General features: G+C 52.6%; 1 protein-coding gene across 1 annotated transcript in view; it reads left to right on the top strand.

Moving 5' to 3' along the window:
- CEACAM16 (CEA cell adhesion molecule 16, tectorial membrane component) overlaps positions 1-16,781 on the top strand; it is a 31,117-nt gene extending 14,336 nt beyond the window's left edge. Inside the window, exons 6-7 of the mRNA XM_068527148.1 lie at positions 15,885-15,942; positions 16,619-16,781. Of these exons, the coding sequence (XP_068383249.1) occupies positions 15,885-15,942; positions 16,619-16,781 (221 nt within the window). The remainder of the gene's footprint in view (positions 1-15,884; positions 15,943-16,618) is intronic.
- Positions 16,782-17,599: the final 818 nt, after the last annotated feature.

Here is a 17,599-nt window from a genome sequence, read left to right on the forward strand (position 1 = left end):
CCAGATAACAAAACACACTGTAGAGCTATTATTGTATCAGCTATCTACTACTGCATAACAAATTACCCCAACACTCAACACCTTTATTATCTCAAAGTTTCTGTGAGTCAAGAATCTGAGAGTGGCTTGGCTGGATAGTTTGGTTTTGGTTTTTTTTTGGCCGTGCCTTGTGGCGTGTGGGATCTTAGTTCCCCAACGAGGGATCAAACTCGTGCCTCCTGCAGTGTAAGCACAGAGTCTTAACCACTGGACCGCCAGGGAAGTCCCTTGGCTGGATAGTTCTTACTCAAGGTCTCTGGTGAGGGTACAGTTAAGAGGTTGGCAGGGTTATAGTCATCTGAAGGCCTGGCTGGGACTGGAGCTTCCTGGCTCGTTCACATGGCTGTTGGCAGGAGGCCTCAGTTCCTTGCCACATGGATCTCTCCATAGAAGTCTCATGACAAGGCAGCTGGATTCTCCCAGAATGAGTTGCCCCATGGGCGAACAAGGAGGAAGCCACAGTGCCTTCGTGACTTGGTCTCAGAAGCCACACACCATCACCTCCGCCATATTCTACCGACTAGAAGCAAGTCACTACATCCAGCCACATTCAAGAGGAGGGGGATTCGTCTCCACCTTTCGATGGAATATTTTTAAACCACCGTAGTCCTAATAAGTAAAGCAGTGTGGAATGAGGAAAAAAACCAATGGAGAGACAATAAATGCTGAAGGGTATCTGAGTCAGCTCAGGCTGCGGTAACAAAATACCACAGACAGGGTGGCTTAAACAACAAACGTTTATTTCTCACAGTTCAAGAGGCTGGGAAGTCCAAGATCAAGGTGCCAGCAAGGTAGGTTTTAGTGTGAGGCCTCTTCTTGTCTCTTGCAGGTGGGTCCATCTCACCATGTGCTCTCATGTCCTCTTCGTGGGCTCATGGGGACAGAGAGAGGGCAAGCTCTCTGGGGTCTCCTCTTATAAGGACACTAATCCTATCAGCTCAGGACCCCATCCTTAATTACTTCCTTATAGGCTCCACTCCCAAATACAGGCACAGTGGGGATTAGGGCTTCCACATATGAATTTGGGAGGGGACACAAACATTCAGTTCATAATAAGGAGCGACACAAGGGCAGAATCACTGTCTGCATCCCCCACTTCCAAGAACAGTGCATGTAATTTAGGTGGAGACTCCAAAGCAGCCTCCCTGGGATGATATTTAAAGTGTGTATCAGTTTCCCGCGGCTGCTGTAACAAATTGTCACAGACTTAGTGGCTTAAAACAGCAGACATGTATCCTCTTACAGTTCTGGAGGTCAGAAGTCCGAAAGGAGTCTTACAGGGCTCACATCAAGGTGTCCACAGGGCTGGATCCTTCTGGAGCCTCCAGGAAAAACTCCGTTCCTTGCCTCTTCCAGCTTCTAGTGGCTGCCAGCATTCCTCGGCTGTGGCTGCATCACTCCCATCTCTGCTCTTCTTGTCATATCACCATCTCTTCTGCAGTCAAGTCTCTCTCTGCCTCCTTCTTAAAAGACACTTGTGATTACATTGAGGGCCCACTCAGATAATGCAGGATAATCTCTCCACCTCACGATCCTGAACTTCATCGCCTCTACCCAGTCCCTTTTGTCATCTATTTGCAGGTCACATTCGCAGGTTCCAGGGACTCAGACCTGGATCTCTTTGGGGGGCATTATTCAGCCTATCACAAGGTGAGACCTGCAAGGTCAGAGGAGCCGGGTGGAAAGTTGGCAGGGAAAGCATTTCAAACCAAGGGCACAGGATGGGCAAAGGCCAGGAGGCATGAAAGCAGAGTCAAGCCAGTGTGGCAGGAGTGGAGTAAATGTGGGGAAAGTGGAGGAGGTGAGGGCAGAGGGGAACAGGGATTGTGCAGGGCCTTGCAGGCTGCGGTGAGGACCTTGGCCGTCACCTCGAGTGAGGTGGGAGCCCCAGGAGGGCTCCGAGGAGAGGCTGGATGGGCTCTGACTCAGGTCCTAATAGGATCCCTCTGGCCGCCTCTTGGAAGAGACTGTTGGAAGCAGACAAGAGCAGGGAACCCAGTGAGGAGGCAACAGCAGTGGTGACAGGAGGTGGTGGCAGCTGGACCAGGATGGTGGCCGTGGAGGTGGGGATAGATTTTGCAGGTGGAGCCAACTGCATTCGCCGATGGGCTGGACTTGGTGGGAGGGAAAAGAGGAGTCGAAGGGATCTCTAAGCTTTTCCCTGAGCAGACACAGGATGGGGCTGCCACGCATGAGGCTGGAAGGCTGCAGGCAGAGTGGGATCTGAGGTTGGAAGGAAGACATGTGACATTTCAGAGACCAGTGATCAGACAGACGGCCTGGACCCCAAGGCACACAGGCTCCGGGAGGGAAGTTGGCACAAGTCGTGGACTGTGGTTTTCACCCACCTCATGGGGCCCCTTATCCTCTCCCCCAACTTCCCCTCACACCCGGGTGGAGCCAGCCTTGTTTGTTTCCCTCCCATCATCCGTTCTATGATGGGGAAGGCTGGTTTTCCCCTAACCCAGCAGACACCTCTTCCCTCTGCCTGTCCCTGACCCTCCTGCCTTGGGAAGCCCCGCGCCGGCCTCCTAAAATGTCCCGGCAGGATGGGGCCCCTGCCACCCATTCATCCAGCCAGATGGGCCCCAAAAGGGGAAGCGGGTCACCCACGGTCACCCGGCACGCGGTCAGCTCAGGACCCAGGGTCTCATCTTCTCAATGTCCCACCACAGCCCTGGGAGGCTGGGGGAGGAACCGACCATTCTTTTCACATTTCTCACGAGAAAACTGGGGCTCCAGGAGAGGCCCACACTCACCCGAGACTCTCCACGAACGGGGAAGTCGGGGTTGAAACCCAGGTCCTGACCGAAGGATGCCTCTGTTGTAAGCTCCGAGGAGAAGGCGGTGGGTGAACAGAGCCCAGTCCCATTCTCCCAGGACCCAGTAGGGGAGACAGACCTGTCACAGACAGTGACAACCCAGCATTGGTCAGGGCTGAGATGGGGGAGCCCAGGAGTCTGGGTTGGGGGATGCCTGACCCAGCCGGGGTGTCAGGGAGGACCTCCTGGAGGAGGGGATGGCTCACTGATAGAGGATGAAAGGGAGGTAATAAATGCAAATGTTCCAGGCAGACTGAACAGCATATGCAAAGGCCCAGGATTAAGAGGGAACCTGGGGCTTCCCTGGTGGCACAGTGGTTGAGAATCTGCCTGCCAATGCAGGGGACACGGGTTCGAGTCCTGGTCTGGGAAGATCCCACATGCCACGGAGCAACTGGGCCCGTGAGCCACAACTACTGAGCCTGCGCGTCTGGAGCCTGTGCTCCGCAACAAGAGAGGCCGCGATAGAGAGAGGCCCGTGCACCGCGATGAAGAGTGGCCTCCGCTTGCCACAGCTAGAGAGAGCCCTCGCACAGAAATGAAGACCCAACACAGCCATAAATAAATAAATAAATAAATTTAAAAAAAAAAAAAAAAAAAGAGGGAACCTGGGGACTTCTAAGTCTGACCTTGTCCCTCCACTGATTAAACTCTCCTATGGCTGCTCTGGCAAACTCTTTAGCCTGGCATTCATTCATTCATTCACTCACTCACTCATTCAAACAAACCTTTTTTGGAGTTTGTAGCTAGTGTCAAGCCCTGTGGGGACATAGCCCTCCCCATGGGACTGTGACCCTGACTTGGGGGGTCAGGGAGGGGCTCCTGGAGGAGGAGGCCTCTCCTCCAAGACCTGAAGGAGGAGAATAAGAGATGCTGGGAAAGAGGCAGGGAAGGGTGTTCCAGGCAGAGGGAACAGCCTGTGCGAAGGCCTGAAGGTGAGTTCTGAGTAGGACATGCTCCCAAAACTACTCATGTTCAGCTGAAGCACAGGGTGCTTTGGGAGAGGCTAGAGAGGCCAGCCTCACAGCCCTTGTGTGGGCTTCCTTCCAAGGCACTGGGGAGCCACGGAAAAGTTGTGAGCAGAGGAGAGACAGGAATAAGCTTATAAGTCAGAAGGACACTGCCCCCCAGCCACCTGGAGGATGAACACGATGAAGCCTCAGAATCACAGACGGGTTTCTTTTTTCCGGGGGTGTGGAGGAGGTCTGAAGGAGGGAGTCCTGACCTTCTGGGGGCTCTCCTCCAGCTCTGAATGGGAGGCCTGGTCCGAAGCAACCACTAGGTGGCGCCAGGATCCCACCAGCCAGATCTGAGCTCACATAGGGGGGGTCAGGCCCAGAGCCCAGCAGAACTGCCTCTGGGTCCGAGGAGCAAATCCTACATGCCCTTTGCCTCTGTGTCCCTTGGTCCTGGCCCCCTCCAGAGCTGGGGCTTGCTAATGGTGGCATTTCAAGCATTCAGGTGCTGCTTGGAATCCAGGGACTCAGGAAAGAGCTGGCTGAGCTGCAGCAGACATTCTTTATGTCTCGTCATGTTGGAAGCTCAGACTGGAGCCTCTTGTTTCCCGCTTCGGGATCACGGAGGGGTGGGGGGATTCTTACCGCCCCCATCAGACTGGGGCTACCTGTCTCCTCCCTCAGATTAGAAACTCATCATCTCACACATCAGAATGGGCCCTCCTTACCTTCCCCCAGCAGACTAGAAAATCAGACTAGACACCTGTTCTCCATCCAGGGAAATGGGACTTATCTTCTCTATCTTATTTGGGAAATCCTGTCTTTCTCATCAGACTTGATGGGAGTGCTTTATCGTCCCCAGCAGGCTGGAGCTCCTTGTCTTCGGCATCAGACTTGGGAAACTTTGGCTCCCAGTTAGACCAGAGGGGAAGATTCCTCTGTTGTTGCAGGTCCTTCTTCCGTCCATCGAAGGAGCCATGCCCATTTTACCGAGAGGTAAACTGAGGCACAGAGCAGCAAGGCAGCACAGCCCAGTCGAGCTGCAGACGCTCGCCTTCCTCCTTTACCCCCTTCTCCGCGCCTACCCTTTGCCCTCCGCGCCCTGGGTAACTCCCCTGGCACTGGGAGTAGGGGAATTTTGCCCGCAGGCCCCTGCACTGCTTGCCCGCCTTTTATTGGCGCGGGCAGACGGCTGGGGATAAAGTCCAGAGCTGGGCTTGGGGCTCAGGCTGCGGAGGGAGGGAGAGGTGGCGGCTTAACCCCGCCAGAGGACGCCCCTGGAGGGCAGCAGGGTGGGTGGGGGATGGGCAGGGCCTCATCCTGGCCTCGTGGAGGGAAAGAGTGTGGGTTCAATTCTCCCCACCCTTTCCCGACTGTGTGGCCTTGGACTGGGAACTTTGCAGCCTCTCCAAGCCTGTTTCCCCAGCTGTGAAAAGAGGATGCTTCTGTGGGTGGTTGTGAAGACTCGCTGAGTTCGTACGTGAGAAACCCCTGGGACAGTGGCATGGTGACCCCGGAAGTCAGCATGGACCCCACCATCTGCCTTCCCCAGGAGGTTGCCTCCTAAATCTCTGGAATTGATCCTCTCCACTCCTCCTTCACATACCCTCCCAACCCAAGCCACCTGCTGTCTTGAGGCACAGCTGGTCCCCCCGCACAGCCAGAGGGGTCTTTCCAAAACTGAATCCTTGGGAATTCCCTTGTGGTCCAGTGGTTAGTGTTCCACCCTTCCACTGCAAGGGGCACAGATTCAATCCCGGGTCGGGGAAATGAGATCCCACCAGCCACTCGAAGTTTGGCCAAAAAAAACCATACAACAAAACAAAATTCAACCCTGACCCCTGCTTAGAACCTGCTATGGCTCCCCAGTACTCTCAGGAGAAAGCCCAAAGGCTGCACCTCAGCTCCAGGCCTACTGGGCACTGTGTGACCTGACCACTGCTTGTCTCCACCCTCCTTTCTATTTTTCTAAAAGATCCTGGTGTTCTCCTCTTTCAAGCACTTCCCCAGCTGCTTTAGGTCTCAGGTGAAACATCAAGGCCCCAAGGATGTCTTCCCCAGTCTCCACAAACCAGGCCTGGTCCTCTCATTTCTCCCTCTCCTGATTCCCTGTTCCTCTCCACACAGCCCCTATCACAGGTAGAAATAAGATGTATTAGGGTGTCCACCTTCAAAATAGCCTCTGAATTCATTCACTTCTCCCCATCACCACTGCCTGCATCCTGGTCCAGCCACCATCACGCCTATGGCCTGGACCATTGCAGTCTTCTCCTCACTGGACTCCCTGCCTCTGTCCTTGCCCCCCGCCCACATGCAGCCAGAGGGACCCTGTTAAATCCTCAGTCAGATCACGTCCATCCCCTGCTCAGGGCCCTCCCATGGCTCCCAGGTCCCTCTGAGTAAAAGCCAAAGTCCCTGTAGTGAACCACAAGACCCAAATGATCTGTTCAACCCTCCCTCCTGCCCTCATCTCCCCAGTCTCACTTCTACTCTCCCCCCCTGCTCACTGGACTCCAGCCACACTGGCCTCAAACAGCCAGCACAATCCACCTCAGGGCCTTTGCACTTTCTGTTCCCTCAGCCTGGAACATTCTTCCCCCAGATGCCCATATGGCTCCTTCTCTCCCCTCAGCCTGGAACATTCTTCCCCCAGATGCCCATATGGCTCCTTCTCTCCCCTCCCAAATGTCACTCCTTATATGGGCCTCTGGATTTAAAAAACACTTCAAACCACTGCCCATCTCTCCCCCGCCAACCCAGTCCCTTGACAGCTATTTTTCTCCACAGCAAGTACTTGACATTGTCTATATTTTCCTTGTCTTACTGACAATCTGTCTTGAGAACTAGACTCCAACTCCCCAAGCACCAGACCTTATTTGTTCACCACTAGAGCAAGGCCTGAAATACCTGTTGGTGGAGTAAATGGGTTGCATGCATCTATTTTGAACCTGTAAGACATTCACAAGTTTCAAAATCCAAAAAGCACAAAATGGAAGTGAGAAGTGGCCTATCCACCATGACCCCTGCCCTGCCCCTCCCCAGTGCTGTTCCCACCTCCCAGTTTCTTGTGTTTTATCCCAGAGATAGTCTACGTACAGACAAGAAAACATGTAGACATATGTCCTCCCCCTCCCCTCTTTCCACAAATGGCACACACTCTTATCCTGTTCTGCACTTTCCTCGCAGCAATACATCAAGGGGATCACACCGCATCAGTCCAGAATCACTTCCTCATTCTTTTTCTCTTTTTAAGCAACTGCATGCGTGGTGACCAAGGGGGAAAGAGCTTTTGTTGCAATCATTGTTTTCCAGGAGCGGTGTGGCTTGGTGGCCAAGAGCTCAGATCGTCTCAGAGGCGGATTCACATCGTGGTTCTGCAATCAGATCTCTCACGCCCTGCTGGTGGGCATGCAAACCAGAGTAGCCACTTTGGAAGACAGTTTGCCAATCTCCCCAGAGGTTAAGTATACACTTCTCATATGACCCAGCAATTTCATTCCTGGGTACTTACCCAAGAGAAATAAAAACCTCTGGACACAAAAAAAACCTATACGCACATGTTTCTAGCAGCTCTCTTCAGAATCGCCAACAGCTGGAAACAGCCCAGAAGTTCTTCAGCTGGTAGATGGAGAAGCAAACTGTGATCTATCCACACGTGGCAATAAAATGCAACACGCTTCTGATATGCCAACCTGAATGAATCGCAGATGCATTAAGCTGAGCCAAAGAAGGGAGACTCAGAAGTCTCTATTATTTCATTTACAAGACATTCTGAAAAAGGCCACTCGATAGTGACAGAAAGCAGATCTACGGTTGTGAGGGTGGGGTGGGGGAAGGGTGTGACCACAGAGGGCCAGCAGGAGGGGATTTTGGGGGTAATGGAAACCATCTGCATTTTGATTCTGGCGGTAACTACTGCATGAGTGTCAGAAAGCTTATATAGAACAGTACAGAGAAAAGAGTGAATTTTACTGTATGCAAATTCTTTCATGAGTTTTTCTAAAAGGGTACATAATGTATGATCCCATTTATATGACATTCTGGAAAAGCAAAACTATAGGAATAAAAAACAGACCAGTGGCTGCCAGGGTTTGGGGATGAAGGGAAGGTTTGACTGCAAAGGGGAACAGGGGTAGTTTTGGGGCGATGGAACTGTCCTACATCTTGCTTGTGATGCGATAATACAACTATAAACTTTTATCAGAACTCGTCCCTGGTACACACCTAAAATGAGTGCATTCTATTGTATCTATTGTATTGTAAATTACACCTCAATAAGGTTTGGGTTTTTTGTTTTTTTGTTTTTTTATTTATTTATTTATTTATTTTTTGGCTGCATTGGGTCTTCGTTGCTGTCCACGGGCTTTCTCTAGTTGTGGAGAGCGGGGGCTACTCTTTGTTGCGGTGCTCGGGCTTCTCATTGAAGTGGCTTCTCTTGTTGTGGAGCACAGGCTCTAGGCATGCGGGCTTCAGTAGTTGTGGCACGTGGGCTCAGTAGTTGTGGCTCGCGGGCTCTAGAGCGCAGGCTCAGTAGTTGTGGCGCATGGGATTAGTTGCTCCACGGCATATGGGATCTTCCCGGACCAGGGCTCGAATCCGTGTCCCCTGCATTGGCAGGCGGATTCTTAACCACTGCGCCACCAGGGAAGTCCCCTCAATAAGGTTTTCAAAATCCTATCTCCCGCTGCCCTTCCCTGGCTGTGGGACCTTAGGCAAAGCCCCTAACCTCTCTGTGCCTCCGGTGAAGGAGGAGGGATTTGGGGACGCGGTGGGTGCTGAGGTCTCCGGTCTCACCGTGGGTACACAGGTACACAAGTACACGCAGGAAATGTTTACAAACAAAACAGAAGGGCTTTATAAGGCTTTAGGGTGAAACTGGGGTCAGACAGCTGAGCCGCTGACAACGGCTCCTGTGTCTCAGGAGTGCAGGGTCCCGGTCTGAGCACTGTCAGACCTTACCTGAGTCCCTTTGAACCACTGGGCACTCCTTGTTGACCTAGAAAAGCGAGGAGAGCCATCCCCGGGTCCCAGAGGGATGGCATCAGGGGTGCACAATTCAGGGCATTGTAAGAAAGTCTTTTTCAATAGTCAGATGGAGCTGACAGATCAGTTCCCTTCAGTCTCAGCTGTTCGGGAAAGAGTTTGGGTATGTACAGCCCCTGGCCTGCCCTCACAGGCTCACACGTAGGGGAGGTTGATCTGCCCCGAGACAGTGACATCCCGGAACGTCTGGGACTTGGGCTGTGGAATCCAGAGGGGGGCACGACCCAGCCTACGGAGAGAAATCAGGGAGGGCTTCCTGGAGGACAGGCTGCCAGAGCTGAGCCCTGATATGTTGATTGAACACCTGCTGTGTGCCCTGGTTTGGATCTCAGTGCAAGAGACGGATTTTTGAGGCTGAAGTGAAAGGGGCGTGTGTGGGCAGGAGGGTGAGGGGAAAGGCCGTTGCTGAAAGCTGGGGTGTGGGTGAGGGCAGAGCAGCGGGAGATAAGGCAGGAGGGAGGCGGTGCCTGGTTCAGGGCCTCTGGGGCAGGAGCCTGGACTTTCTCCCACTCTCGCCCCAGGCGGGAATAGCTTTCTCAAGATCCATCCATGTGTGCAAGGAGGACGAGGCGGGAAGAGGCCGGAAGGGTGAGTGGAAGCGATGGGAATCAGGTGGCTGTCAGAGCCACATGGAGGAGCAGGTACAAGTAGGATGAGAAGGCAGAGGCCTTGTCTTTTAGGTCCCACCTGAGACCCTTCCAAGAGCTAGGAGGCCTCTGCCAGTGGAGCTTCCTTGTTTCTAAAGCATGAAAACAGTGAGTCTTAGGTTTGCCAAAGATGCTTTTTGATCATTCTTTAGTTCCTCAGACTCTCTGACCTGATCATTCTTCATTTCTTAAATTCTGTTCGTCTTTGCTCCTAAAGTTCCACAATGGCAACTTATCTTTGATCCTTGGAGTCTCAGATTCATTCATTCAGTAAATATTTATTGAGCCTCTATCCTGTGTGAGGTGACAAACACAGAAAAGAACAAAATGGATGAAATTCCTGCCTTAGGGGAAACCACACTTCCTGAGCGTTCACTATGTACTTTAATCCTGTCCCCAACCTTACGAGTTAAAGACATGAGCAATCCCCATTACTCAAACGAGGAAACTGAGGCACAGGATTCTGGAATGCCTTGTTCCTAAAAGTCTGGGACTCTAGAATTCTTTGCCCCTAAGATTCTCAGGTCCCAGAGCTGCTGTTGTTTGTTTTTAGTTGAAGTATAGTTGATTTCCAATGTTGTGTTAATTTCTGCTGTACAGCAAAGTGACTCAGTTACACATATATATATATTCTCTTCCAGATTCTTTTCCATTATGGTTTATCTAAGGAGCTAGAGTTTTTTTGTCCTAAAGATTCTGTGTGCTTGGATTCAAGTGGACAGTGGACTCAACCTCATTAAAGGGCGAGGAATTGCAAATTATAACCACGATGAGATTCACACACAGGCACGAATACCGGGATGACTCGTATTTGCAAAGTCTGGCCAGATCCAGTGCTGACGAGGATGTGGGGCAAGGAGAACTCACAGCCGACATTGGAGATGGGAGTGAAAATTGGTGCAAAACTGTCTGACTGTATCTTCCACAGCTAGACATCTGCACACCCTATGCCCCAACAATTCCACTCTTGGATTCTGGGGGAAAATGCGTGTACTCATGGGTGCCAGGAGAGGCACACAGCATTGTCAAAAGAGGCAGAATCTGGAGACCACTCATAAACCCATCAACAGGAGAATGGATTCACAAACTGTGGTTTTCCATGCAAGAGAGTGATACACTGTCATGGAAATGAAGGCAATCCAACAGACGTAAGAATATGAGTGAACCTCACAGACGTAATAAGATTGAGTACAAGAAGCCAGACCTAAGGTTCAAAACTGTGGGGATGGGGGTAGGGGTGGGATAAATCAGGAGTTTGGGATTAACGTATACACACTACTATATATAAAATAGATAACCGACAAGGACCTAGTGTATAGCACAGGGAACTATACTCAATATTTTGTAATAACCAATAAGGGAAAAGAATCTGAAAAAGAATATATATATATATATATATATATATATATGAATCACTTTGCTGTACACCTGAAACTAAGACAACATTGTAAATCAACTCTACTCCAATATAAAATAAAAAACTTTTTTAAATTAAAAATATTTTAAATAATAAAAAAAAAATTAAAGAAAAGAAATACAGTTGATGTTTGTAAATTGACCTAATATTCTAAGACTTGCTGAATTATTATGGTGGCTTTTCATAGATATGGGATTTTCTATGTACACAACCATGTCTTATGTGAATAAAGACAGTTTCAGTCCTGCAAAATAAATAAATAAATAAATTCAAAACTGTATTGGTCAAGTGTGTATTCACAGGTAGTAAAAGGAAAACAATAAAAGCATAAAAGAATGAGTTACCTTGGGCTTCCCCGGTGGCGCAGTGGTTAAGAATCCGCCTGCCAATGCAGGGGACACAGGTTCGAGCCCTGGTCCGGGAAGATCCCACATGCCACAGAGCAACTAAGCCCGTGCACCGCAACTACTGAGCCCGCAAACCACAACTACTGAAGTCCATGCACCTAGAGCCCCTGCTCGCCGCAACTAGAGAAAACCTGAGCACCTCAACAAAGACCCAATGCAGCCAAAAATAAATAAGTAAAATTTTAAAAATCTAAAAAAAAAAAAAAGAATGAGTTACCTTGAGAGGAGGGAGAGGAGAGAGAGTTCTGATTTGGAAGAGGCCTGAAGAGGCTTCTGAGGGACTGGCAGAACCATTTCTGAGCCTAACTGTTCACAAAATGGGACAGTCTATGTCATGCAATTCTCCACATTATGGTCCATAATTTTAAAATATATATTCTTTTTCATCCCACGATTCCACACCTCTCCGTTCCTCAGATGTCTCGGTTCTCCAGGGGGCAAAATTCCTGAGGCTGGGGCAGGAGGGTGCGGTGAGAAGCCACAAGAAGAGAATTTAGGATCTTAAACACATGATACAATTTGATTTTCCCAGAAGTGAACGAATGTCCTGTGACCGTGTGACCACAGGAGGCCAAAGTGACAAGTTCAGAAGTGGGTAATGTCCAAAGGAGATGCCACAGGCCAACCCTCACTCCCACCTCCCGCAGAACCAGACAGTAAGAGGTCCCGTGTACCCCAGCTGTCACCAGCCAGCCCAGAGCCAGGGCTTCAGGTGACCAGCCCCAGGCTTTCAGGTGTAGAAACCGAGCCTGCCCAGGGTTGAGCAGCTGGGAGACTTCAGTGCAGTGATTCGCTCGCTCCCAGCCTGTGACCTGATTCCACGGGGCAGGAGGGGTAGTGGAGACACGCCCGCCCGGTCCTCACTCTTGTGGGAAAGTGCTGCAGGGCAGGGGTGGCCCCGACTGGGACAGCGGTTGGGGCCGGGGAAGGTGAGTCCGCCGGGGCCCCTGCTCAAATGAGGAAGGGCCTGGCGTGACCTGCTTTCCCAGGAGCCTGGGGAACTTTCGCATCTGTGTTTTTAAGCTGTGGTGGCTGCAGGGGAGGTTATGGCCTCGGGCTGGGGAGGCACCGACTTCCAGGGAAAAGGCCAGCTCTTCAGGGAAGGTGCCGTCCCTTCCTCAGAGATGGGCTCTGTGCTCTGCCCTGGGAAGGTGGGCTTGGGCAGGAGGGGGTTCATCCAGGGAGGGTCATCCGTCTCAGGGAGTGGCTAGGCTGATGGGTGACGCAGGCACCGGCTTCTTCCTGGGTAATTCATAGCTTGCCCTTTAATACCGGGGACAAGACTTAATCTCATTAAGTGCTCCTAGTAAGATGGCCGATTCAAGCTACACCACTCAGTGAGCTGGTCTGATGGAAGAGGCAGGACCCAGAGGGCCAGACCAGGCTCAGAGGGCAAAGCATTTGGCAAGGGCCACAGGGCTGGAAACTGGCAGAGTGGAAGGTAGACCCAGATTCGATTCGTCTCACTCCTTACAGATGAGGATGACGGAGACAGCAGTGCTGAAGGCGCTATTGCTAACTCACTGGATCCTCTCAGACATTATGTTTTCATCCCCATGGCTCAGAGGGGGAAACTGAGGCCCAGAGCGATCAGACGCCACTCCAAAGCCACTCAGGCAGAGCTGATACTCACACTCAGGTTGCCTGACTCCAAAGCCCATTGTTGTGGATGGGGTCCCCCAGAAAGCAGACGCTTACAATTAGGAAGGCAAAATGTTTATGAGAAAAGGGGGTGGGGGAAGCAGAATTGGGGAGGGGGACCACCAGGCCATGATGCCAGCCCCAGGGGGAGCCCCTGAAGCAAAGACTGCCCATGAGAGGAATCCCACAGTGGGTGGAAATGGCCAGACCCTCCGACCCTGCCTGGCTCTGTCAAGGCCAGAGGCTGCCCAGGAGACCATGTCCCCAGTTGGCAAGCTGAGGCAGACCAAGTTGAAGGAGCCAACTGTTAGCCATCTGCACACCTTGGCAGCTGGGCCACAAGTCCTTTCTTTTTTTTTTTTAAATATATTCACTTATAGGAGTTAGAGTTTCTCTATTCTTTCCCGGATTTTTTTTTTTTTAAACTAAATATTTCAGCTTACTTTTTTTTTTTTTTAACTTTGGGTTTATTTATTTTATTTATTTACTTATTTATGGCTGTGTTGGGTCTTCGCCTCTGTGCGAGGGCTTTCCCCAGCTGCGGCAAGTGGGGGCCACTCCTCATCGCGGTGCGCGGGCCTCTCACCATCGCGGCCTCTCCTGTTGCGGAGCACAGGCTCCAGACGCGCAGGCTCAGGAACTGTGGCTCACGGGCCCAGCCGCTCCGCGGCATGTGGGATCCTCCCAGACCAGGGCTCGAACCCGTGTCCCCTGCACTGGCAGGCAGACTCTCAACCACTGAGCCACCAGGGAAGCCCCACAAGTCCTTTCTTAAAAGAGGATCCAAGCAGCATGCCTCTGTGGCAGCCCTCCCATACCCTATATTAATAACAGCAATCATTTGAAAATAACAGCTTCCATTTACTGACAACTTACTCCACGCCAGCCTGTGCCAACGTGTGTTAATTCGTTTGACCCTCACACCAATCCTGTGAGACGTGCACTGGTTTTACCCCATTTTATAGATGAGGAAACTGAGGCTCAGAGAAGGTAAGTCACTTGCCGAGGGTCACACAGCTGCTAAGTGGCAGAGCTGGGGTTTGAACCCACACAATTCAAGAGTGAGCCCCATTTACAGATGAGGACACTGAGGCTCAGCATTATACCTCCTGACTGTCCACCATCAGCACACTGGGACCCCTCTGCCCTACACCTGACCTTCCCAGAACACCACCCCCCCTACCCCCGCCCAGGGCAGATGCTGATATCCGCAAACCTCTCCCACCACATTGCCCCTGTCTGATCAAAGCAGTGAATGCCGGGGAGGGTGTCCAGTCTCAAAGCCCGCCTGGAGAGGATGTTGCAATCCTCTGACTCAGCGGAGTGCGTGCAGACCCAGCAAGAGGGAGAAAGGGGAAGATTAAGTCTTGGCCCAAGCCCCAGATGGGCTGATCCTGCCTAGTGCCAGGGATTCCAGTAGCCTCCAAGGCCCCAGGGTGGGGAGGAACCAGAAGGTGCAGGGCATGCTCCAGGAAGCTGGCGTGCATTCACCCCTGGGGGTGGGGTGGAGCCTCGGAGAACAGAGCCGTCTGCCAACCCAGGGTGGACTTGCAGCCCAGAGCCCAGACGGGAGGCTGTGTGACCTTGGGCAAGTCCCTTCCCATCCTGCTCACCGTCTCTGTTTTCCTCTGTCTGCAAAATTCACTTGCTCTCCCCAAGCCTCTCTTAAAACTAACTTGATTCCCTCCTGCTGCAATGTGACCTTCTCTCCGTTGGCTCAACCCTCCCTGGCCTGCAGAAGAGCACTGTAGAAAGACTGTAGACCCTAGGGCACGTGACCTTGCCTCTCCCGTGCCTGAGTTTCCCCATCTAAACCATTTCTTCCCAGGAAGTGTCTGGAATTAGAGCCGAGAGGGAAGGCCTGTGGTCTCTGGGACTAATGACCACCCCTCCCAGGTAAGTGGTGCAGCAACCGGGATGCTGGGGTCACAGAGACCTGGCTTAAAAACATGACTCCCCCTGTCTCTCACATTTCCCTAGGCAGTGACTTCACTCCTTTGTGCCTGTTTCTTTCTCTGTAAAATAGGGATTTTCGTTGACTTTTCCTCACAAGGTGTCAAGAGAATGAAGTGGGTCAATTCCTAGTGGGAGCTCAGCCAGACTGAATATGTCCATCTTGTCTCATCTCTGGGTGGAAAACGGTGACAAGAAAGACCTGGCCTGGTGGGTGAAGGCAGGCTACGTGGAGACGAGAACAGATATCATTCATTCATTCAGCCATTCATTCTGCACACCTGGTCTCAAACTGCTCAGCAGTCCTGGGAGGCAGAAGCTGTTATCATCCCCAACCGTAAAGTCATGACAAAGGCACAGAGAGGGAAAGCTACCTATCCAAGGTCACACAGCCAGCACATGGCAGAGCCAGGGCTCAAACCCATGTCTCTAAGCCCAGCATGTTGAATCCTAATTTCCTCAATGAAATGGGTCCTGCGGTTGAAAATTTGGGTTAATTGATTATAATAATTGTTATTATTCCTATGCCAAGTTATAACAGGAAGAATGGTTATAACAGGAAGAATAACAATAGCCGCTACATTGTATTGAGCACTTTATAATTCAGGACCTACAGAATGGAAGCGTATTTTCTTGATTTAGTCTGTTTTATCAATGAGGAAGCTGACTCCATAACGTTAAATAACTGCTGCAAGTCACAAAGCTAATGAGAGCCTGAGACAGGACTTATACCCAGGCCTCAGTCAGAAGCAAAGAGGACAAGGCCCAGGAATGAAGCCAATAGGAACTTAGGGTCTGACCAGCCCAATCTTCTCCTCTTAGGAGAAACTGAGCTCTCACCCCGCCCCCCCCCCCAACCAAGAGCAAGAAAGCTGTTCCAGGATCACAGCCTTCTAGCTAGGACTTCATTTCCCTCTTGGGACCTTGAACAGGTATAATCGTGGCCCTTCCTCCCCCAGGGACGTCTGGGGAAGGACAAGGGGAGAAGAAGCAGCAGGAGGCAGGAGATCTGAACAGGTACAAAGGGTGGCCTGTGTGAGGGAAAGTGGTTAGACACCAGGCAGGACTTCCGGGCCTTCTCTGGGAAGTTTCTGGGACTCATCCAGGGGCCGCCCCTGCCGGTGGGGGACCTCCAGAGCTCCAGGCCCAGAGAGGGGAGACCCTGGTCCTTCCCACCGAGGGCGCAGGGAGCAAGAAAGGAGGGGGGAGAGCCATCCTGGTCCCTCATCACTCCGTTCCCGACACTGGAGGGAGGCAGCTGTGGGAGCTGGGACTTTCCTGAGCAGCAGAAGATTCTGGGAAATCAGAGACAGCTGCGGGGCGGGGCTGACTCCAGGCCTCCCCTCTCCTCCCTCCCCTCAGTCCCTGCTGGTTCCCCAAGCACGCAGCTCTTCCCTCCGCCCCGAGGGGGCCCTCCTCAAACTGCCCCTCCTCCCTCAGAATTTGCCTCCACCCTCAGACCCTCTTCAAGCCTCCTCTTCCCTCAGATCCTTCACCCTCCAACGCCGCCCCCCACTCTCTCCTCCTCCCTCGGAACCACTGTCCTCACTTGGTCCTTCTCAGACCTCCTCAGACCTTCTCCCTCTCCCTCAGACCCTCTCCCCTCCCTTAGACAACCTACTTCTCTCTCAGACCTGTCTTCCTCCTTCAGACCCTCCTCCCTCAGACTCTCTTATCCCTCCTCCATCCTCAGACTCAGAACCCCCAGCGCCCTCTCTCTCAGCCCCTCCAAGCCCCCGTGGGCCGAGCGCAGACACCCCCTTCCCCCTGTCTGGGCCCAGAGCCATTTCTCCACCGGCCGCAAGGCAGCCGGGGAGTGGGAGGGCCTCGGGCCGCCGTCCAGCGCTACTTCCTAGGGTCGTCACCCTGACAAGCCCCGCTGCTCCGAGGCTCAGCTGCCCTCTGTACAGCAGGGTCGTGTTCTACATCCCAGCCCGTCCCTGTGTTTGAGAGTCCCGAGAGGGGAGGGCTGGGTAGGCGGGGACCCCAGACTTCCCACCCTAATTCCCTCACCTCTTCCCTTGTCGCCACAACTCTGCGGGCAGGGGGTGACAGCAGCCCCATTTTCCAGAAGAACAAACTGAGTCTCAAGAGGAATGACCTGTCTAAGGTCCACTGTCAACAAGGGGTGGAAGTGGGACTTGAACCCAGGTCTTGCCCCCAGATGCTCTCCCATTACAGGGGGCCGAGGAGGAGATCCAGAGAGGCAGAAAGGAGAGAAGGGGGAAAAGGGCGAGGCTTCTGTCAGCCCACAGATGCTCCTCACATCCCGGTAACGATCCACCGGGGTGGGGCCCCAGTCTTGGGCAAAGTCCCTTTCTGAGAACCGGGGGCCCACACCCATTTTCAGGGTCCCAGGAAGGGGAGACGAGACGCAGCCAGAGATCGGGAGACAAAAATATGGGACGGGGCTGGAGACAGAGAGAGGGAGACTAGGGATGGAGATGCAGAGACATGGGGAGACACACAGAACCGGGGAGACCTTGCGAGCCGCCTGGACAGAGCCGGGGTGCAGCACCCATTCCCTCGTCCCCTCAGGTCCCCAAGGCCTTCCGCTCCGCCTCCCGTAACTCCGTGACCGGCACTCAACCCCAGCGACGGCCCCGCCTCCAGGGAAATCCGGGAAAGCCCCGCGCGACTGGGGCCCCTCCCCGGGGCGGGGAGAAGGGCGGCC

This window comes from Eschrichtius robustus, chromosome 19 (genome assembly GCF_028021215.1).
Source record: "Eschrichtius robustus isolate mEscRob2 chromosome 19, mEscRob2.pri, whole genome shotgun sequence".
NCBI classification, from domain to species: domain Eukaryota; kingdom Metazoa; phylum Chordata; class Mammalia; order Artiodactyla; family Eschrichtiidae; genus Eschrichtius; species Eschrichtius robustus.